Source organism: Triturus cristatus, chromosome 5_2 (genome assembly GCF_964204655.1).
Source record: "Triturus cristatus chromosome 5_2, aTriCri1.1, whole genome shotgun sequence".
NCBI classification, from domain to species: Eukaryota; Metazoa; Chordata; class Amphibia; order Caudata; family Salamandridae; genus Triturus; species Triturus cristatus.
In genome coordinates this window covers 267,080,105-267,104,270 of record NC_140588.1, presented here as the reverse complement: position 1 = coordinate 267,104,270, position 24,166 = coordinate 267,080,105, and the positions used below count along the sequence as shown (strand labels likewise).

At 41.0% G+C, this 24,166-nt stretch overlaps 1 protein-coding gene across 1 annotated transcript in view; it reads right to left on the bottom strand.

Annotated features, from left to right (window-relative positions):
* Positions 1-307: 307 nt before the first annotated feature.
* Positions 308-24,166, bottom strand: part of LOC146822856 (uncharacterized) — a 90,796-nt gene continuing 66,937 nt past the window's right edge. The window contains exons 4-5 of the mRNA XM_085607028.1: positions 20,960-21,096; positions 308-1,094 (exon numbers count right to left, since the gene is read on the bottom strand). Of these exons, the coding sequence (XP_085463154.1) occupies positions 747-1,094; positions 20,960-21,096 (485 nt within the window). The 3' untranslated portion in view covers positions 308-746. The remainder of the gene's footprint in view (positions 1,095-20,959; positions 21,097-24,166) is intronic.

The window sequence follows — 24,166 nt, the reverse complement described above, 5'->3', positions numbered from 1 at the left end:
CGCGATACTTTTTTCCTGTTCGCGATCGCTGTTTGCGTGCTCGGGGTGAAATATCTCGCGAACACGCATATTGAGAACGCGAACAAGCAAAAAATTTCGCGAAGTCGCGGAACGCAGATTTTTGGGCATTAAGACTAGGGTTCAAAGCTTTTGCTGTTTTTATTATATATATAATGTTTAATGCGTCTGTTTGTTTTCTTCCAGGTAACTTGCTATTGTGAAAAGTAATCTGCTTTGAGTTCTTCATCATGGTTGTTAGTATCCTTTCGATATTATGATTTCTGCATAAATGTAACTACACATCATATATTTTGTATAGTATGTTTTTTATTGTCTACTACTGTAATCTCTTATACTTTAAATTACATTTTAAAATTTTTACATCTTTATGTATTTTTACAGATCTTCACATAATTAAAACATTTAGCAACTACTTCAGGTTTACTTGGAAGATTTTACAGATCATGCATTCCTTTGGAAGACCAACACAGTAATTGCAACAAATTTAAGTGAGAAATAACGTTAACATATACCTCACATTAGCATTATTATAACTAAAGATCACATAACTTTGCATTACTTCAACCATTGCAAATATTTGTACCATGTCATAAGAGAATACAATTCTTGCTCAAAATAATAATTTTAAAATCTGTTTAAAAAATGCTCTACAGTTAAAATAGGGGAAACTTAACTGAAAAGTCACTAAAGGAACAAGTCTTCATCTGAACACAGTAGGGAATCATTTATTTGACAGAGTTTTCCATGAGAATCTTAAATTTCTCCACATCACATCCGCTCATGACAAAAGCTTTGTTAGGTCTTTTAAGTTCATCGATCAGATCCAGCACCATCATCCCTCTTGTAAATTTCCCATTGAGCTCCACTGTTACTACAGTTTCTATGGACGATGTTATTGTGCTCTTATCTATGGCAGCTGCCATTGCATATGCATCGCAGGACACAAATCCAGCACCAGACACCATTTCTTTTACTTCTTTTTCACTTCTGGATGTCTTCATGCTGAGAGCATATATTTTCTTAATAAAGGAAGCTTTTGCAGTGCCCGTGTTCACCCATTGGTCATACCATTCCTGAAAGCAAACAACAATGACTGTAAAAAATTACAGAAACAAGAGATATAGGGTGTCTATTTTTAAATAATTGTTAAGGCTTTTTGTAATTAGGAGCTGATGGATGATAGTCAACCACAAATTACATTCTATCACTTTTGTTTCTGCTGTTAATTTTCAAAATAGGTGCTTCCCTGGGTAACTGCAAAGACTTAGAAACCAGAAGTGGGTGGCAGGGATAAAGTTAGCACAAACTCCACCAAAAGTGTACCAGTGTTCATGTTAGACCTAAAAATTGAAAGCTCAAGGGAAGGGCTGCCACACTAATGCCCTCCAAACCCATGAAACATCTAAATTACAGTTGTTATCCTTGAATGCACACTGCAGAACACACATTATATTTGACCAGATTCTTCTTTTATTCTTCCATATAGTTCTTCTTCGTTCATTCCTTGCCAACACATTCTCAAATTTTGTATAATTAGTCGAAAGCAAATTAAGTACATTTCACGAACCCCTAGTTAAAATGTGGGTCAGGATAGTTGAGACACACATTTTTAATTAAGAAAATCTACTGTCAATAAGAAAGGCTATTGTAGTTTTATAGCATAAGGGCCTAATTCACAATGGGAAACTTACATGTTTGTGTAAGTGTAAGCTTTTTCATTATTCATAAAAGTGCATATTAATAGTAAGTCAATAGGGGCGGAGTACTCCGCACATAAGAAGATAGGCTTGTCCTATATTTTATGTGCGAAATTCTCTGAACCGACTGTAAAGTTTCACCACTCATAAAATTATTATTAAAATGCAGTTTTGTGAATATTGAAAAAGTGTAAACTTACAGAAGCATGTAAGCTTACCTTTGTGAATCAGGCCCTAAGTGTTTTATTGAACCGGGATCTAGTCGGCCTTCTTGTATTTCCTTAACTTCGGCACGGCGAGGCGTCTGAACTCTGTCCATGGGCACACTTCTTAGGAACTTCTCTATATCTCATCTGTGGTCCCTATGTGTTATTGTGTTTCTTAAGACACTTCACACACCAATTTTGTTACTTGCACACACTAGTCCATGTCAGAGTGCCACCTTGCCAGTATTTGGCACTCAGAGCTACATTAGGGACTCACTATGCCTCTATGGGAAACCATCAACCCAGATAGTATATTATGCGGTTAATTCATGTCAGGAGGCACAACATCCTAGAATCATTCCAACAGCATGTATTTAGCTCCTGTGAGGGACATTATGTTCAATGTTACGTTGAGACAACCATTTACAATGTTCCAGAATTTATTTAATTGATGGTAAAACCAAGTTGCGTGAAAGAAGATGTCCACCTGGCCACATAATCTAAGGCAGGTAACTGTGTCTGACCTAGAACACGTATGTTACATTATGTGCAACATTTTGATTTACTCCTCTTTAAAGTTGATTTACTTGACTATATCTAGAGAGTGTTAATGCCTTTTCCCATTCTATGCACTCATTTCTCCCGATGTGCTGCTGTCCAATTTGGATCTTTGACTACGTATGTGCCCGGGGTGTGTTAAAGCAGGGTTCTGTATGTTAGCGAGATATACTACCATGACACTGCCTCCAACAACGCTATGCTCCAGCAGGACACTGTCAGGGACGTGAGTGAAATGTTTTATTTGAACTCTTAACCACTGGCATGGTGAACCCTCTGCTCCATCAGCTCGAGCGGGGGGAGGGGAGGATGCTATTGGACCCACAGAGCACTTTACACTGAACCGAGAGGAGCTTGTCACTGACAGAAAGCTCCAGCTCAGTTTGCTTATTGCAGGGAGTGAGGTTTATGGGAGTCGTAGTTCACAGACACTTTCCTCTTCTTGGAGGCTTGCCAGTGTAGAACTACAACCCCCAGACAGTCTCTAAGTACCGGCTCGTCTCCCAGTAAAAACCAGGAACAGCCAACTCTCGAATGCATGCCGACGTTTTGCTTTGTTTTATTTAATAGCCGAGGTGCTGAAAAGTAAAAGTAGAGCAATTCTGTAACACGGCCAAAACAACCATGCTCGAGTTACGAAGGTGAATGAGCAATGATCAAGCCATGAAATGTTAGTTTTGTCCTGTCACGTTTACTGGTTGATGTTTATTCTTTGAACATGCAGCTTGATGGTTACTTTTCTTTGACTGCAAAGCGAGAGAGATTTTTGAAAAGTGAAGCATTTGGCAATCTTGCTGATGTGAAAGGCTGTAGGGTGTCATTTTTTTTGCAAACACACAGCAAAATGGAAATACCTATAAATAAACTGTACAAATGTCTACAATTTATTAGCAGTCATTAATGCACAAACTAGTCCATTTTTTCTTTAATTCCAAGTGTGATGGATCCAATGGTTTTTTTAGGATCAGAACAAATCAAATACTTGGTTGCGCAAATGAAAAATATGTGGTGAAACACAATTCCACCCATTATCATGAGGGCGCCATATAGTTTTATCAGTGAAATGGCTGCACAAATAAGCAGCCATTTTAATGGAAAATGTGCTGTGTATAAATTACAGCGTATTACCACACATTGCTTTAATAACATATGTGTCATAGTGTGATCCTAAACACACAACAAACTACATAGCAGACCCATACCACTTTCTAGAATAATAGACGTGGCTCATTTTTCTACACTTGGTTTTTGTGTGACACTTGAATTTTTGACAATCTGTACGAGTTGAGTGATGTAACATTGATGGCAGCACCCCCACTCTGAAAAAAAGGAAGAAATGAAAAAACAGGGCCCAATGGAGGAGTGTGATGGTGAGAAAGAGACAAATTCGAAAAGGCGTTACAGGGGAAGAGAGAGATGGAATAGAATGATGGATGAGAGATGAGGAGAGAGGCAAATGTGTGAGTGGAAGTGAGAGATTGGACAAGACGAGCAGGGGAGACGAGAGAAGAAGGGGTAGCAGTAAATCGAAGAGGGCAAGCAGGAGAGAAGTGAAAAGAAAGGGAGGGTAAGACAAGGAGGAGGGAAGGGGTATAAATGTAAGAGGGAAAAGAGAGAGAGAAGGGAGACATGGAAAGGGAGAGGAGAGATGAAAAGGGAGATTAGAGGAAGGGAGTGCTAGACAAAGGGAGTGAAAAGAGAAAAGGTAGAAAATATGAAAGAAAGAAACTGTCTCGCTCGTAGCCATTTTGGATGCGGGTCCAAGTGGGGGGTATTTATTTTTTCTGGCTACTTCCCTGCTCTTAACATGGGTTGGAAGCACTGACATTCTGAGTCTGCTTTATAAAACTTGGCTGCAAAATGGTCAAGGGGTTTTATTCCATTTAGATTCCACATGTTCCCAAACATGAAATCCCAATCATATCCCAGCTATGAACCAAACCCATGGACAATTGCACAACGGAATATCGAGCCTAGGAAAATTGTGATACACTAATATCGTACACAGAATATAGAGTGACAAAATATCAAAAGATAAGCCCATATAGAGGAAGTATAGATTTACTACTCTCAATTTCACATCTGTGCACCTCGAAAAGATATATATATATATATATATATATATTCACAGAAAAACCATAGGTTTCAGGGGTGTTATAGTTAGCTGCCCATTTCACTCATACAAAACCATAGAAATTCCTCCGTTATAGTTAGTTCTGCTAACTATAACTCACGCGCCCGCAACGCACTGCTGATGATGTCACATATTGCATCATTCATGACATGGTCAGTGACATCACTGATGACACCAGTGATGACATCTCAAATGACATCACTGATGACATCACTGATGACATCATCCACTGAATGTGGTTTAGTTTGAAATTTAAATATGTATTATATATATACCAATCTGTATTGAAGATTGAGTGGATATATAACTGTCTGGATGGAGGATTTAGTAGCTGTCTGACTGTCTTTTTAAGTGAGTAATTAAAAGTGTCTCACTTAATACATGGATTAGAAACTAAACTATGTGAATGTGTGCAGCACTGTCTCTGTTGTTGTATAACATGCTGCATCAGTTGGTCACTAACTACATGAGTGTGTATATTAGTTATTGATTAGTTGGGTGAGTATTTGTATGGGACACTGAGTTTGTGTGTGGTTGGATGGGGTGTGTGTAACTCTATGCATAGATGTGTGAATGGTTGATTGACTAGGTGTATGGGTTTAAGAGTGCATGTGGAAACAGTTGTTTAGGTGACTGAGGTTATTTATTTGTGTGTTGGTGAGCGAATATATGTTTTAGTAGTACATCTTCAACAAAGTACAAAAATAAAAGGCATTGTATGTGAGAGTTGGTGTATATAAATAAGTATGTGTAAGAGTCAGTGATTGTGAGAGTAACTATATGAATGAGTGTATAATAGTTATGGTGCTTTTTTAACATATTAACAATGAGTTACTATGTGTTTGAATAAATGAGGTGTTGTTGGATAATTGTGTAAGTGAGTAAATTTAAGTGCGATACATTTTTTTCATGAGTGAGTAGGATGACTGCATAACCGACTAAGATGACTGCTGATGTGTTAATGTCTATATATGTGTATAAGTGCATTTGATAGTGTTCTATTAATTAATGACTGCATGTAAAGATAATTCTGTTGTTGAATGGGAAGTTGTGTGTGTAGACTGAGGAATCAGTGAGTGGGTATGTAGTAACTGGTATTGGTGTGTCAATGGTTTCAAATATGGTACTCAGTATTTTACAGTGAGTGATGAAAGGTTATATTAGTGTATGATGAGGTGTATCAGATTGTCAAGTGGATGATGTCATCAGTGATGTCATTTGAGATGTCATCAGTGATGTCATCAGTGATGTCACTGACCATGTCATGAATGATGCAATATGTGACATCATCAGCAGTGCATTGCGGGCACGTGAGTTATAGTCAGCAGAACTAACTATAACGGAGGAATTTCTATGGTTTTGTATGAGTGAAATGGGCAGCTAACTATAACACCCCTGAAACTTATGTTTTTTTCTGTGAATTTCTAAGGTTTTTTAAATGCTAATTTCTAACTATAACGTCTACAGTTTTTTAACTGTTTATTTATAAATATTTTATTCATTAAATAACATTATATATTTTTCTGAAAATTGAAAAAAAAAGATTTTTTAAAATTAAAACTGAAATATTGATTAATTTTCTTTTTTTCATTTTTTATTTTAATATATTTATATTATTTTCTTTTTTTTTTTAAATCCAATTTTTTTCAGAGTCGCGCACTCAAAGTGTACACATCACGGTGGGTGCGCGCATTCGAGCCGCCATTTTAGAAAAGTCATGAAGGATCCGCGTATGGTGTGCGACGGCTGCGTGTTTTTCAGTTACATCATATACATTTAATATCACGTAATATGCGCAATTGGTATGCGACCAGTCTGCGACTCCTGCTCCCGCACATTTGCGACACATGCGCATTACGGTACAAGATGTTTGCGCGGTTGGGGGTCCCGCGTGACATCATATACGTGCTGAGGCGCGCTGGGTGCGCGACTCCCACAAAAAAAATGTATGTTCCAAAATGATATGTATGTGTCTTTAATATACATATTACGGCAAGAGATTATGTAAGATATTCATCAAAATAATATATTTGTACTTATAATAAACTTATATTATTTTTAAATATATTTTCGCGAAGTCGGGTGCGTGCATCGTGAGTGCAGAAAACCAGGTCAGCAGAGCTGCTGTAGAGCCAGAGAACCAGGTCAGCAGAGCTGCTCTAGAGCCTAAGAACTAGATCAGCAGAGCTGCTCTAGAGCCAGAGAACCAGGTCAGCAGAGCTGCTGTAGAGCCAGAGAAACCAGGTCAGCAGAGCTGCTTTAGAGGGATAGAACCAGGTCAGCAGAGCTGCTTTAGAGCCAGAGAACCAGGTCAGTAGAGCTGCTCTAGAGCCAGAGAACAAGGTCTGCAGAGCTGCTGCAGAGCCAGAGAAACCAGGTCAGTAGAGCTGCTTTAGAGGGAGAGAACCAAGTCAGCAGAGCTGCTCTAGAGCCAGAGAACCATGTCAGCAGAACTGCTTCAGAGCCATAGAACTGGGTCAGCTGAGCTGCTTTAGAGCCAGAGAACCAGGTCAGCAGAGCTGTTGTAGAGCCAGAGAACTAGATCAGCAGAGCTGCTCTGTAGCATAAGAACTAGTTCAGCACAGCTGCTGTAGAGCCAGAGAACCAGGTCAACAGACCTGCTGTAGAGCCAGAGAAACCAGGTCAGCAGAGCTGCTTTAGAGAGAGAGAACCAGGTCAGCAGAGCTGCTTTAGAGCCAGAGAACCAGGTCAGCAGAGCTGCTCTAGCTGACACTGACTGACTGACACTGACTGACTGACACTGACTGATTGACACTGACTGACACAGATTGACTGACACTGACACTGACTGACACTGATTGACTGACACTGACTGACTGACACTGACTGACTGACTGACACTGACTGACACTAATTGACACTGACTGACACTGATTGACTGACACTGACTGACTGACACTGACTGACACTGACTGACTGACTGACACTGACTGACTGACACTGACTGACTATTCTCTACTACTCTACTACTGACTCTCTACTACTCTCTACAACTCTCTCTCTACTACTCACTCTCTACTACTCACTCTCTACTACTCTCTACTACTCACTCTCTACTACTCTACTACTCTCGACTACTCACTCTCTACTACTCACTCTCAACTACTCACTCTCTACTACTCTACTACTCACTTGCTATTACTCTCTACTACTCACTCTCTACTACTCACTTTCTACTACTCACTCTCTACTACTCTCTACTATTCACTCTCTACTACTCACTCTCTACTACTCACTCTACTACTTTTACTACTCTCTACTACTCACTCTCTACTACTCTACTACTCTCTACTACTCACTCGCTACTACTCTCTACTACTCGCTCTCTACGACACTCTCTACTACTCTCTCTCTCTACTACTCTCTACTACTACTCTCTACTATTCACTCTCTACTACTCACTCTCTACTACTCTCTACTACTCACTATACTACTCTCTGCTGCTCTCTACCACTCACTCTCTACTACTCTACTACTCTCTCTCTACTACTCACTCTCTACTACTCTCTCTCTACTACTCTCTACTAAGTCTCTACTACTCACTCTACTACTCTCTACTACTCACTCTCTACTACTCTCTCTACTACTCACTCTCTACTATTCACTCTCTACTACTCACTCTCTACTACTCGCTCTCTACTACTCACTTTCCACTACTCACTCTCTACTATTCGCTCTCTACTACTCTCTACTACTCACTCTCTACTACTCACTCTCCACTACTCACTCTCTACTACTCTCTACTACTCTCTCTGCTACTCACTCTCTACTACTCACTCTCTACTACTCTACTACTCTCTACTACTCGCTCTACTACTCACTGTTTACTTTTCTCTACTACTCACTCTACTACTCTCTCCTACTCTCTACCACTCACTCTATACTACTCTACTACTCCCTCTCTACTACTCAATCTCTACTACTCACTCTCTACTACTCACTCTACTACTCTCAACTACTCACTCTCTACTACTCTCTACTACTCACTCTGTACTACTCACTCTGTACTACTCACTCTCTACTACTCACTCTCTACTGCTCACTCTCCACTACTCATTCTCTACTACTCGCTCTCATCTACTCTCTACTACTCACTCTACTACTCACTCTCTACCACTCTACTACTCTCTCTACTTCTCACTCTCTACTACTCTCTCTCTACTACTCACTCTCTACTACTCTCTACTACACACTCTCTACTACTTGCTCTCTGCTACTTGCTCTCTACTACTCTATAGTACTCACTCTACTACTCACTCTCTACTACTCTCTACTACTCACTCTCTACTACTCCACTACTCTCTACTACTTGCTCTCTACTACTCTACTACTCTCTACTACTAATACATATATGCATGGTATGTACATGAACGTTTGAAAAACTCTAATACAAGCAAAGCAAAGCTAAAAAGCCACCTAATTACAAACAGAATTGCTTTAACTTAAACGAGGGCGAGACCTATTGCATTTCCAATGCTTGTTTACTTTTGTTCCATCAAGAAGGCATTCAGATGTGACACATTTGCCATACATTCTGAATGGCAGCACTCTAGTTCCTCATTAGATCACTGTAGTAAAGCTACTGCTCACCAGGGAAGTCTTCTGCTGGTATTCAAAGTACATGTTTCAGTCTGCATGTCAGCACTTTTTAATGAAATAGAAGAGGATTTGAGAAGTCAAAATGTGCCCTATTTTTTCTTTCTGCAGCACTAATCATAATTTCTATGGCAAAATGAAACCCCTCATTTTGTTCCTTTGCAAATTAAATCTTTTAAGTGTTACCACTTTATTCCAATCAAGATGGCTTCAGGTGTGCCATACTTTTGTCATAAGTAAGACTGTTAGCGCTCTAGTTGTTCTTTAAAACACTCTGGGATTTCTGTAATTGGGCTATACTTGGGCTACATCTCGGTGATATTTGTGCTACATTTGGGCTCTTTTGTCTCTGGTGGCCATCTTGGGAGACTTGTTATGAAGTTTCCTAATTTCCTCATTTACTACAGTCTCCTCAGTAGGCATACTGTCAGTTTTTTACTTTGATTCAATGAAGAAGGCATTCAGATGTGTCACACATTTGCCATAAATTCAGAATGTTAGCACTCTAGTTGCTCATTAGATCACTGTAGTAAAGCTACTGCTCACCAGGGAAGTCTGCTGCTGGTATTGAAAGTGCATGTTTCAGTCTGCATGTCAGAATTCTTTAATGAAATAGAAGAGGATTTGAGAAGTCACTCAAAATGTGCCCTAATTTTTCTTTCTGCAGCACTAATCATACATTCTATGGCAAAATGAACCCCCTCATGTTGTTCCTTTTTAAATTAAATGTTTTAAGAGTTACCACTTTATTCCAATCAAGATGGCTTCAGGTGTGCCATACGTTTATCCTAAGTAGGAGTGTTAGCGCTCTAGTTGTTCTTTGGAACACTCTGGGAAGCTGCAGTAGAACACAAAGGAATCAACTGACAGTCTCTGCCCTTGTTGGATGTACATGTTTTACTGAGGATGTCAGACTTCATTCTCACATGACTAATAAAGATAATGTGAATTTACAGAAAATATGCTCTCAGTTTAGCTTATAGATCACCTTCCAAACCTCTGTGGGAAAAGCATGTGAAAATAGTTTTCTCTCAAACATGATTCATGATATCCCAGCAGAAGGCTTTTTCACATGGTAAAATCACCCTAGAACATACCACAATTCCTAAAATGAGTATGGTACCATCAACAAATGATTTATAATGTAACTAAAGTCTTAAAACCTTCTATTAACTGCATTGATTTTTAATGAGGTGCTATCATGTATATTGGTTCCAAAATGGCTGCCAACACTTCTTGGATGAAGTGCTGACAGCCAATCAGATCTCACGATGAGATGTGTGGTTAGGCTCCTCCCAGATATATATGTGATTTTACTTTTGATTTTCTCAGGAACTACTGAACGGATTTACACCATTTAAGCAAAAGGCACGACTCTGAACCAAGGTCTACCTTTCTGCCAAATTTGGTGTCATTCCGTTCAGCAGTTCGGGCTGTAGCTGCGTCAACAGGTCCTATGGGAAATTGCATGGGAAAACGCGTTTTGGGACCCCCTCTTTTCTCAGCCCCCGCTTGACGAATCACCACGAAACTTTCAGGATAGGAGCGGACGGGAGCTGGTCAAAAGTTTGGAAAATTTCGCGAAGATTCGTCAACCGGCGCCAGATTTATTGGGAATAGAATGTTGCGGATTTCCTGTGGAAAATAGGTCCTAACTATAACTACCTACTGGCGACCGCCAGTAGGTAATAATATATAAATATATATATATATATATATATATATATATATATATATATATATATATATATATATATATATATATATATTATCTACTGGCGGTCGCCAGTATATAGTTATAGTTAGGACCGTGTTTCCATAGGAAATCCGCAACATTCTATTTGGAATAACTTTGGCGCCGGTTGACAAATCCTCGCGAAATTTTCAAAATAGGTGGGGCGCTCCCCTCCGCTCCTACCCTGAAAGTCTTGGGCGGATATGTCAAGCGGGGGCTGAGAAAAAAGGGGGTCCCAAAACACATTTTCCCCATGCAATTTTCCATAGGAACCTTTAGTCCAAGGTACAGCCCGAACGGCTGAACAGAATTACTTGAAATTTGGCAGAGAGGTAGTCCTCAGGTCAGGGAAGTGCCTTTTGCAGGTCTGGTGTCAATCTGTTCAGTAGTTCCTGAGAAAATCAAAAGTAAAATCATATATATATGTGGGCGGAGCCTAACCACACATCTCATCCTGAGATCTGATTGGCTGTCAGCACTTCTTCCAAGAAGTGTTGGCAGCCATCTTGGGACCAATATACATGATAGCACCTCATTAAAAAGCATTGCAGTTAATAGAAGGTTTTAAGACTTTAGTTACATTATAAATCATTTGTTGATGGTACCATACTCATTTTAGGAATTGTGGTATGTTCTAAGGTGATTTCACCATGTGAAAAAACCTTCTGCTGGGATATCATGATTGAGAGAAAAATATTTTCTCATGCTTTTCCCACAGAGGTTTGGAAGGTGATCTATAAGCTAAACTGAGAGCTTATTTTCTGTAAATTCACATTATCTTTCTCAGTCATGTGAGAATGAAGTCTGACATTCTCAGTAAAACATGTACATCCAACAAGGGCAGAGACTATCAGTTGATTCCTTTGTGTTCTACTGCAGCTTCCCAGAGTGTTCCAAAGAACAACTAGAGCGCTAACAGTCCTACTTATGATAAATGTATGGCACACCTGAAGCCATCTTGCTTGGATTAAAGTGGTAAGTCTTAACACATTTAATTTAAAAAGGTACAAAATGAGGGGGTTCATTTTTCCATAAAAAGTATGATTAGTGCTGCAGAAAGAAAAATTAGGGCACATTTTGAGTGACTTCTCAAATCCTCTTCTATTTCATTAAAAAATTAAATTCTGACATGCAGACTGAAACATGCACTTTCAATACCAGCAGCAGTTTTCCCTGGTGAGCAGTAGCTTTACTACAGTGATTTAATGAGCAAAAAGAGTGCTAACATTCTGAATTTATGGCAAATGTGTGACACATCTGAATGCCTTCTTGGTGGAATCAAAGTAAAAAACTGAAAGTATTTCCTACTGAGGAGACTGCAGTAAATGAGGAAATTAGGAAACTTCATAACAAATAAGTCTCCCAAGATGGCCACCAGAGACAAAAGAGCCCAAATGTAGCCCAAATATCACCCAGATGTAGCCCAAGTATAGCCCAATGACAGAATGTCCCAGAGTGTTCTTAAAAACAACTAGAGCGCTTACTGTCTTCATTATGACAAAAGTATGGCACACCTGAAGCCATCTTGATTGGAATAAACTGGTAACACTTAAAACATTTAATTTAAAAAGGAACACAATGAGGGGGTTCATTTTGCCATAGAAATTATGATTAATGCTGAAGAAAGAAAATGAGGGCACATTTTGAGTGACTTCTCAAATCCTCTTCTATTTCATTAAAAAATTCTGACATGCAGACTGAAACATGCACTTTTAATACCAGGAGCAGACTTCCATGGTGAACAGTAGTTTTACTACAGTGATCTAATGAGCAACTAGAGTGCTAACTTTCAGAATTTATGGCAAATGTGTGACATATCTGAATACCTTCATGATGGAACCAAAGTAAAAAACTGAAAGCATTTCCTACTGAGGAGACTGCAGTACATGAGGAAATTAGGAAACTTCATAACAAATAAATCTCCCAAGATGGCCACAGGAGACAAAAGAGCCCAAATGTAGCCCAAAATCACCCAGATGTAGCCCAAATATAGCCCAATGACAGAAGTGTGCAAAACACTTATTATTTTGTGTTTTTGCAGTGTTATATAGTGCAGACTTGTCAGGTATTGGAGTGCTTTACATAAGCATTGGTTACATCACACAAGAACAAATTCATTTTGGTTGTAGACATGGGGATACTAAGTGATTTGACCAGAATCACAGAATGTCGAGCTGAAGCAGAAACTCCAACATGGTTCCCCAGTTGCAAAGTCTGCAGTTCTGGAAGTAACACCACATCCTCTCCCCTAAGTGCAACATTTAATCAAGTGGTCAACTGGATAAAAAAACATAAAGATAACAAATAATTTAAAAGTGCTTTGTCGCTATTTGAAAACTCAGAAAATATGTCCTTATTTTAGTCTTTTAGAGCACTAACCATAATTTTGATGCCAATAAGACCCTCTCATATATGTAATTTCTAAAGGAAATGCTCTAGGTATTACAGTTTTGATTACATCAAGATGACATCAGGCGTTCCACACTTTTGTAATAAAAATAGAATGTTAGCAATCTAGTTGTTCATTAGGATACTGTTGAGAGGCAGAGGCCAGGGGCACGGACTCTGAAAATTGAAGGCAGGTAGGAGGGTGCAAAGGCAACAATTTAACCACACTGAGCAGGCAGGAAGGGCCGTGGCAGCACAACAGACTATGGAGGGCAGTGGAAAGGGGGGCAGGGGCAACAAACCAACAATACAGGACTTGCAAGAGAGGCTGTGGCAATGTAATAGACCATTGTGGGCAGAAGGAAGAGGCAATGGTAGTACAACCATACATGCCAACAGACCCGATTCAGCCAGGAAACGTCCAATGTTTTTAAGCTCAAATGGGCTTTATTTGATCTGTCTCCTGTCTACAATCTCCTCTTTTTCAATGTAACTCAAAGGGGAAAATCAATACCCCAGTTTTTTTTCAAAATCTTACTCTTACCAAGTTCAAAATGTTCTCAAGTATGGTACATTGGATCATGGAAGGAAATGGGGTAGGGACATTGACTTGGATAACAGAGGACAGGAGGGACATGGAGAGGTGCACCAAACTGACCCTGCAGGGCAGGCATCAGGGTTTGCAGCAGCACAATACACCACACAGGGCATGCGGAGCGGGAGTGCAGCACAACAATCCATAGAAAGCAAGAGGGAGGGGACAGGACCATGCACATGGACAACAGAGAACAGAGGGGCAAGAGGCAATGGTAGCTAGCTGACCATAATGGACAGACAGGAGAGAAAGCTGCAGCATAACAGACCATAAAGGGCAGGAGGGACGGATCAGGGGCATTACAATGGAACAGACAAGCCAGGAGGGAGGGAGTAGGGGTCTGCACATGTAAACAGAGGGCTGGGGGCAAGGGGGCAGGGCAGGAGCAGCAAGATAGCCATGGAGGTCAGGCAGTATGGGCACTAGAAGCAAGACACACCGTGAAGAGCAACAGTGAGACTGTGATGGCATACACACAGACCATGGAGGGAAGGTGGGAGGGGGTCAGGGGCAGCTAACTGACCACACAGGGAAGGTGGGAGGGGCCATGGCACCACAGAAGACCATGCATGGCAAGTGGGAGGGTTAGTGGCAGCACAATGGCTATGATGGGCAAGAAGGAGGGTGCAGGGGCATGCACAAAGGACGATGGAGGATAGAAGGGAGGGTCTGGACCTGTGCACAGACAAGAAAGTTCAGGGGAAGGGGCCTCACAACAGACCGCACGGGGCAGGCAGGAGGAGCAGTTGCAGCACAACAGACCAGGGAGGGCAGAAGGGTTTGGCAGTACAATGGACCATGTAGGACAGGAGGAAGAGGATAGGGGCATGGTATGTGGATAGGCAGGGTGGAGGTGGCAGGGACAGGTTACAGTCATCTGACAATGCTAGGCAGGTGGGAGGGGAGTGGCAGCTCAACAGAACAATCAGAGTAGATAGGAGTGGCAGGTCCATGGAACATGGTGGGCAAAAAGGATGGAGCAGGGGCATGCACAAAGACATCGGAGGGCAGGGGGAAGGAGAATAGGGGCAGCAAGCTAAGCACAGAGTTTAAGCAGGAGGTCAATGATGGGGCATAGAATTGGGCAATGGAGGGCAGGAGGAGTGGACTGGTACATCATACTAAATTGAGGGCAGTGGCAGCACATCAGACCATGCATGGCAGGAGGGAGGAGGCTAGTCCATGGATTCACACAACAGAGGATAGGGAGGAGGGGGATGGGGCAGCAAGCTAACTGTTCAGAGAAGGCGGGTATTAGGAACTTTATAGGTTTTTAAAACGTGTGTCTGTGGGAACTACTTAAAATATGAACAAGTATGCAGCATAATCTCACTTTTATTTAGGAAGAAGAGGACGTTTGTGACTGTGACTCCGGGCTCACTTGGCAGAAACACCCCCTGACCCTCCACCCCCTATTGCAAAATGTAATGCCTGTGAAAAGGGTAGGTGAACACAGTGTTATATAGAACATAGTCCTGAGAGCACGATTGATAATGAAAACTAGATATAGTGTATGGTATAAACTATGCACCAAAAAGTGTGATATAAGATGAACCGGGCGTGAAATATAATATGCAATACATTGTGCGCAATGACAGATTCATTGGAGAGCGCGAGATAGCACAGGCACTAGCGCGTGCTATGCGATATGCGCCGTGGAGTGTAATATGCACAGGGCAGTGTTGTGTAACCTAACTAGTCTCTAAATTTGTAATATAAAATATGTGCTGGGGAGTGTAACGTTGCATATGCACTGTGACAAAGATATGGATCCCAGATTGTAATATGTATGGCATAGCACTGTGCGTTATAACATAGGCATCGAGGAAGGCACGTTAGATGGGGCAATATAACCCGTGCGAAGACAAGTGTGGCATGACATATTCACGGGGTGGTGTTACAGTGCACATGGGCTAGAGAGTGTCATAGCATATGCACTAGCTGGTGGAATACAACACAGAGGTGTGTGGCACTCGGCAGGCAATGGTGGGTGTAACACAGCATTGGGCTCTGCCAGGAGCGCGCTGTGACTCTCAAGTGATGTTCGTCCCCTTTCCAGAGAGTAAAATAAAAAGTATTACACATCCGGCAGTGGATGTGTGTTTTATTAACCGTGAGGGGGGTTTCTTGCATAGTTTTGGTCGAATTTTTGTCGAATCCCCTTTGAATGGCTTGGTGTGCATGTGTATTAAATGTGCCCGTCAATAGCTACCCATGTTTGTATAAATAAACGACAAGGGTGTCTACCGGGATTAGGCACGGTAGGACATCAGACATGTCAGAGCTTCACTAGTGGTGTAAATACATTCCACGTGGATTCATTGTATGCATAGTCGCCTTTTAATGAATATCACGCAAATCGTCATGGTGGTAGGTACGTACGGTTTGTCCAGCATGTCCTAGGTGTGTCTATAAATATATATTTTTTTAAAATAATAAAAAACAGTGGCCGGCCCTGGGGATTGGGGTCAAAAAAATATAATTAGGAGACAGGCCCTGGGGGATGGGGTCATCAGGGCCAATAAATTAGAATAAGAAGGGGAACCAGACAGCCCCCCTTCTTAAAAAATTAAAATAAATAAAAGACTGGCATTGTGCCGGAGGCCACGCCCCCTCCTTGCAGCATTCTGCAAACGCGCCCCCTGGCGAGTTGTAAGTTGGGGAATTAATTCCTCTTCAATACTGAGGGTCCCTGAGGGCCAACTAGCCCAACAGGCATCTCCAGTATGCGCCAGGGAGCTGCGCTGCAGACAGGTGTTCTGAGGCCAAGCCCCTTTTTACACCTCTCTGCAACGCAGCTCTGTGGCGCTTACTGGAGGTACCTAGTGGTCTAGTTTGACCCTAGGGACCCTTAGGATTCAAGGGGACTTAATCTCTCAACTTAGAACAGCCACAGGGCGCGTTTACACAGTGGTGAAGGGAGGGGACGGGGCCTGAGGTGACGTGTGCAAACACGCACTATGGCACGTTTTAAATTGGGGATATCATTTCCCTTCAATACTGAGGGCCCCTGGGGGCTAACTAGCCCACCAAGTGCTTCCAGTAAGCACCACTGAGCTGCATTGCAGAGAGGTGGTCCAGGCCGTGCCACTTTTTACACCTCTCTGCAATGCAGCTCTGTGGCACTTACTGGAGGTACCTAGTGGGCTAGTTGGACCCTAGGGATTCAAATGAACTTAATCTCCCAACTAAAAACTGACACAGGGCGTGTTTACACAGTGGTGAAGGGAGGGGACGGGGCCTGAATTAACGTGTGCAAAAACGCCCTGTGGCCTGTTTTAAGAGGTAGTTTTAATCCCCCTGCCCTATTATATACTAGGGGCTTACAGAGGAGGTCATGCTAATCACAGGTGGACCCCAACGCATAATGTTCCCTAGTGTATGTAGGTGTTTTCACTGTATTCTAAGTGTCATTTTACATAGCAATGGCTCTAGGACTGGTTAGTCAGACTCAGTTACCACCAGTATCCGTCTGAAAAAGTTGAGGGTACAGGATGTTTTTGCAACAAGGATTCTTTCAGCTCTTCTTTTTGTTCTTTCTGCACGTTATCCTTCTTCCTGCACTTTTCTTCGTCTTTGAGGACTTCTGTTGCTTCTTTCTGCACTTCTGTTTTTTTCTTTCTGTGCATTTTTTCTTCTTTCTTCACATGTCCTATCTCTGTAGGCATAGTTAGAAATTAGCATTTAAAAAACCTTTGAAATTCACAGAAAAAAACATCGGTTTCAGGCACGTTATAGTTAGGAATTAGCATTTAAAAAACCTCAGAAATTCACTGAAAAAACCATAGGTTTCAGGGGTGTTATAGTTAGCTGGACTTTTCACTTGTACAAAACCATTGAAATTCCCCCGTTATAGTTAGTTCAGCTAACTATAACTCGCGCGCCCGCAATGCACTGCTGATGACGTCACATATTACATCACTCATGACATGGTCAGTGACATCACTCATGACATCACTGATGACATCTCAAATGACATCACTGATGACATCACTGATGACATCATCCTTGTGATAGAGTGGCAGACCTCCTCTCACCCTAATATAACCTTTGATACACACATTCAAAAATAGAGACTAAAATTTTCAAAACAATGGACATACCAATACCAGTTACAACAACCTCTTCAGTAATTCTAAGATCCACATACACATCCACTCATTCACCAACAGTCCTATACAGTCACTCATACATGTACTCACTCATCATATGTACTCATACACCTATACATCCTGTTACACAATGCCACTCATCCATAGAGTTACTCACACACATAGTCACTCATGCTAATAAAGAATCAAACATACATTTACTTGCATATACAGTTATACACACACCACCACACTTACTTCTAGGGAAACTTACACATACTTAGTCTTTTAAACAATCACTTATAGAAACACATACTTATTCATACAGGAACTCTTTCAATCTCTCACTCTCACATATACTCACTTATATACACCAATAGTCACATATACTAGTTTAAAACATATGTAGTCACTCATAAAGATACTATTGAGACAGTCATTCACTCACTAACACACCCATACACACACTCATTCACCCATACAGTCCTGTACACATGCTGTCTTCAACACATACAAACAGTGAGTCACTCATTCATGCACCTATGCACTACGTAATACGCCCCACCGAACCATGCAGACACTCAGACTGATACTCAAAAAACCAACTAATAACCTATATAGACACCCATGTAGCTACTCACCAACCCATGCAGCCACTTATACACAAAGTGAGAGACTGATACAGATATTTACATATTTAAACATTACTCACTAAGCCATGTATTCACTATGATACACTTAATCAGTCAGTTACACAATCAATTTTTCAAAAACAAATCATCCATTTAGACACTTATATACCCATTTATTCTTCCATCGACCTTGAGATATACATATATAAAACATATTTAATTTTCAGAAAAACACACATTCACTGGATGATGTCATCAGTGATGTCATCAGTGATGTCATTTGAGATGTCATCAGTGATGTCATGAGTGATGTCACTGACCTTGTCATGAGTGATGTAATATGTGACGTCATCAGCAGTGGATTGCGGGCGCGCGAGTTATAGTTAGCTGAACTAACTATAACGGGGGAATTTCAATGGTTTTGTACAAGTGAAAAGTCCAGCTAACTATAACACCCCTGAAACCTATGTTTTTTTCAGTGAATATATATATATATATATATATATATAGTCACTTTACACATATGTGGAGTTACTTATAGAAAATGTATACTTACGTACCTTTCGATATTTTACCCATACTGAGTTTACGATATTTGGTGCCATTGAGACTCCTACCTCGATATTCATGGGCACATCCCTGTGGGCGGGTTTCTTCAATAGCCTCTCACACTGTGTGAACTCATATTAGGCAGTAGTGGGTCAGTATTTTGACCTCAGCAATCAACCCGAGCACATATTTTTAATGAAATGGATTGTTCAGTCAGTTTTGCCTGTTGAAAAATTCACACGTTCCTAAGGCACTAGCATTCGACCTTGAAAGCCTCACATCGTCAATGTACAGAGAAGGTAAATGATGAAGGCATGTTAAATACTGTCTGGATATTTTGGTGGGACATACATTGGTTTCGCACAGCGCAAGTACGTCCATTTTAGATTTACATTTTTAGATTTTTCAGATGAGAAAGTAAACAGCGGGCCTTGCTCAGCATTCAGTAGTAAATGTGCTTTTTGAGAAACAGATTACAAGAATTGCACTTTTCCATTTTGGCAAAAACTCATTTGATGAATGCAGACTTTAAAGTTGACTTGACAGGCGTGCAAGGATATGTAAAATAAACTCACAAATGCTCATGGGTAGTATATTTACTTGCTCATCTTTTAATGTCCAGAGAATCTATAAAACATGCAGACATATTTAGGGGCTTATGTACAAGAAACTGATGCTTCTGTATAGATGCGTCAGTTTCCCTGCACCTGCGTGCAAAACCGTTGCGCCATCATGGATGCACTGTATTTACAATACGTCGCACCATGGCGCATGGATTGATAGATGCGTCTGAAATTTTGACGCATATGTCAGCGCAAAAGTCACGCATTGCTGGAGTCATGTCGCAAGCACGACGCAACTCCAGCAATGCATGGGGAGGCCTATTCCTAATACACTGCCTCACTCCTTGCACCTGCTCCAAGCAGGCATAGGGTTTTGACACAGTGGCGTCCTGTAAGTGGCGCCCACGCTGCATACATTATACTTGACGCAGGCATAATGTGGTGCAGGGCTTTACAAGGTGACACATCTCTCTAGATGCATCACATTGTAAATGGGCCGCAACATGGCGCATTATTTACGCCGCCGATGCATCACAAGCAGTGACACAATGGCGGCGCAAATGTGTCGCAAGGGTCTTGTAAATCTGCCCCTTAGTTTTTGTGAAAAAGAGCACGTGAAATTGTATTGGAGAGAACATTTCTTATTTTAAGATAAACGAATCAGTGTTGTGATAGTCTTCACTTTGAATGAAAATTGCAGGTTGGATCAATTCTAAAACATGGAAATTGTGCTTGTTGCAAGAATTCGATATTGGCTGATTCCTTTTCCTAAGAAAAGTTTGGGGAAGAAGTTGTTCATCCGCACAATACACTAACAGTTGGCATTGTGGGTTGTGTTTACCATGTCTATTTAGCTCAGATGTACTTTGGCTTCCTGTCCGCTAAGTGATTATACCATGACTAAGCACTCTTTTTAAAAGTTCAGTTTATCATCGAACATTTTTTTAATTTGATCATCGCCCAATATAATCAACTGTGCATGTTTTATTTATTTGTCAGTGTCAAGTACCCATCTTTTGTTGGCTTAGGCTTTGCTAGTTTGGGCCCACCATGTTATCGTGAACCATTCAGGACCTTCAGTCTTCCTCAAGAAGATGCCTTCTCACCAGATGATTAGCAGTGGTAAGGAGAAGCTTGCCCTGGTTGAAATTGACCACACTGTGCAGTACTTACCCATGATAATTTGCTCCGGCATGTATGTTCCCATGTGGCAATATATGTAGGACAAGTGAAATCTCTCAGCACAATGTATGCTGCTTCTGGATCAGACACAAAGTTGAACTCTCCACATACAGTTGTGTTGCCTCTTGCTACAAAAATACAAAGGAAAAATTGCCATTTATAAATCAACATACCAAGAGCAGAGTTGAGCATGTGTTTTTAGACAAATCAGTCACTTTTCAACTAACACAAATTGCAAGTTTTTTTTACCACATTCCCGTTTTTTTGTCTATACTTTATGAAGAAAAAGATGTTTCAGTATATCAGTGGATGTGTTTATAATTATGTGTGAGACTTTCCTTAGATTCAGCAGAGCTCCATGCCTTCCTCCTGTCCGTTCACTTCAAAAGCACCACTGCTGCCACCATTTGTGGAAAAGCGTCTCTCTGTGTCCTCCAAAGGACGGGGTGAGTGCATGAAATGAAGACAGGATCCCACTGGAGTCAACCCAGACAAGATTTCAGAACAATAATGCATGAACTCCTGAGGCTCCTACCCAGAGGCAGGAAGCTGCAAAACGACAGGCTATTGCTAACCCATTCTGTACATCCCCTTCTGAGAGAGATTGCATGCAATGGGACCCTGGCACTGCCAGGCACCTGCTGAAGCCATTGAGAGAGAATGATCCTTGAGTTACTTTGCAGAGATGCAGAAGACAATACTATGTGGCCAATTTCCATTCCATGGATTTGTAGGATCTTGATATAAAGAAGCGTTTACCATCATTTTACAATATTTTCAATTATTCAGCGTTTTGCTAAATGTCATTGCTACTGTAATCTTTATTTTTGTAATTGTTACTATACATACTATGTGCAGTAAGATAGGATTTTAGTTTTAATAAATGTGGCAAATATATTCCTGGTTTCCAAGTTTTTTTTAGTGTGCCTATTCATTATGAAAGAGGGTTAGGTACCACCAGCCATCACTGTGAGATCTCACAGGATTGATTGTTACCTAGAACGCACCTTACTCAAGTATGCTCTGTGGCTTGTGGAGTGGTCCCATTCACTCGTTTTTCTGTCTCAGGTTGGCATATTGACTAAATTCTTATTGTCAGTGTGGCTGGAAAACTAATTTCCAGGCTGTGTTCTGGAAAGTAATCCAGAAAGCCTGTCAAGATGCCAGCCATTTATGAATTCCTTATCCTGGATCCAATGTCAGTCTTCTTCCAAATCGCCCACTGCACTGCAATAAACCAGCAGTTATTCAGTAAATTGTTCTTGCAGCCAGACTCTAACATAAAAAACTGTAAGAATGATTCTGCATTTATTTGTCCTCAGTCTGTACCACCCCCTTCATACCGAAGCTAGTACTGTTAGAGGGTTAAGTAAGGGATTGGCTATCGACCCTGAGATGACTGAGATATTGTTTTGTGGGCTGTTGGGCTATCAGGCTACTGTAGGTACAGGGTAAAAACAAAAGCTTTATTTTCCTATTAAGGAGATTTTTTTCAACTTGTCTTTCCTCAATATATCTAAAAGTGAAGATTTTATTTCCCAATCCCTAAGGAACATTTTAACATCACTTAGTTTAAACTTTATATTTTGAAAACATTTGGCTTTTGAACACATATTCATCCCTCATCTTGCAGTTTGCCCTTATGCTAGCAATCTGTCCTTTAAGGCTATGCCATTGCTCACTCAGAACTATTCCGTCCATCACTTCAGTATCCAATGGTTTTTGAACTCTGCACACCGAGGCACTGCTGTCCAGGCCTCAGTGTATGTGTTCTGACCCCCAAACCATGGGAAAATTGGCTAACTTCTAATTGGCCTAATTGACTTCTCAGTAGGGCCATAGTATATGGTGCAAGAAAAACACTAATGGCATGGAAAAGGTAAGCATCACATGTGGACTGCAGAACATGCAGTGTCATTCACTAGACTCACAAAGGAAACATAGCTACAGGCCTACCTGTGTAGCCTGAGTACTACAGCTTTTAAACCTGCATGCAAATCTGTCAAAATAACCATTTTTAACAGAAAGAACCCTACTAATAAATATTGAATAAGTCACCCTGTTATCTTTTGTATTCCTTTCAGGTATCCCCTTTTCGAATTACATGTTAGGTATTTGCAGTGGCGGCTCGCACAGGTAAGAGCCGAGGGGGCGGTGAGGTGGGGACTGGTGGCAGTCAGCAGATGACGGGATAAGTAATATTAAATAAATAAATAAAACTACTTACCTTGCGCTCGCCGCATCGCTGACTTGGGGATGATTATTTTTGTGCAGAAAGGAAAACCTTCCTGCACAAAAACAATCAACAGAGGCTTTTTCCTCTTTCTATGTATGTTGCAGATAATTCTCCTCATTGTGCCTCCCCAGGGGAGGCATTCGTTTTTGGACCTGCCTCAGAGTTACAATTTCTCGTATATCTGGGGCAGTGTCTAAAAGTTATGGATGTTGCTGGGAACGCCCCCAGCAACACCCATTTCACGCCCCTTTAATGCAGAAAATTGTGTTAAAGGGGACTATATTTACAAGGAAGCAGTAAGCCAAAAATAGTGGTTTAGTGCTGCCTGGTATATATGGAGCAGGCTCCTGCACCACCGGAGCATCACAAAAAGTGACGCACCGGCGGCACAAGGGGCTTTAAATAAGTCCCATAGTCTGTTACCAACAGAGCTACTTGCAGTTGTGATCCCACTTTGAAGGCCCATGTGATCTAATTTTTTGAAAGAAGATTTCTATTAATATGGCAGGAGAAAATGTACGACTGCATAGAGTGGAGTCCCAGATTTTGCCTAGTTGAAGCATCTATTAAACAGCTAACTCTTAAGGACACTGATGGTTATCAATCTATCATGAAGATAGGCGTTCATTACACAACGTGCTTAACAAACAAAGGGGCATATTATCAAGAACGGCGTTAAAATTATCGCCGCTTTAGCCGCAGGAAACTGCCACTAAAGTAGCGATAATGGGCTTGATAATATGCCCTTGAGAATTCCAATAGAAGCCCATGTTCTGGTGTGAACCTGGTCTTCTATTGGAATTCTCAAGGGCATATTATCAAGCCCATTATCGCTGCTTTAGCGGCAGTTTCCTGACGCTAAAGCGGCGATAATTTTAACGCCGTTCTTGATAATATGCCCCTAGGATTTTATTATTTTTAGTCAGATGGTCTTCGTCTGCTGAATTACTTAATGTGTAAGG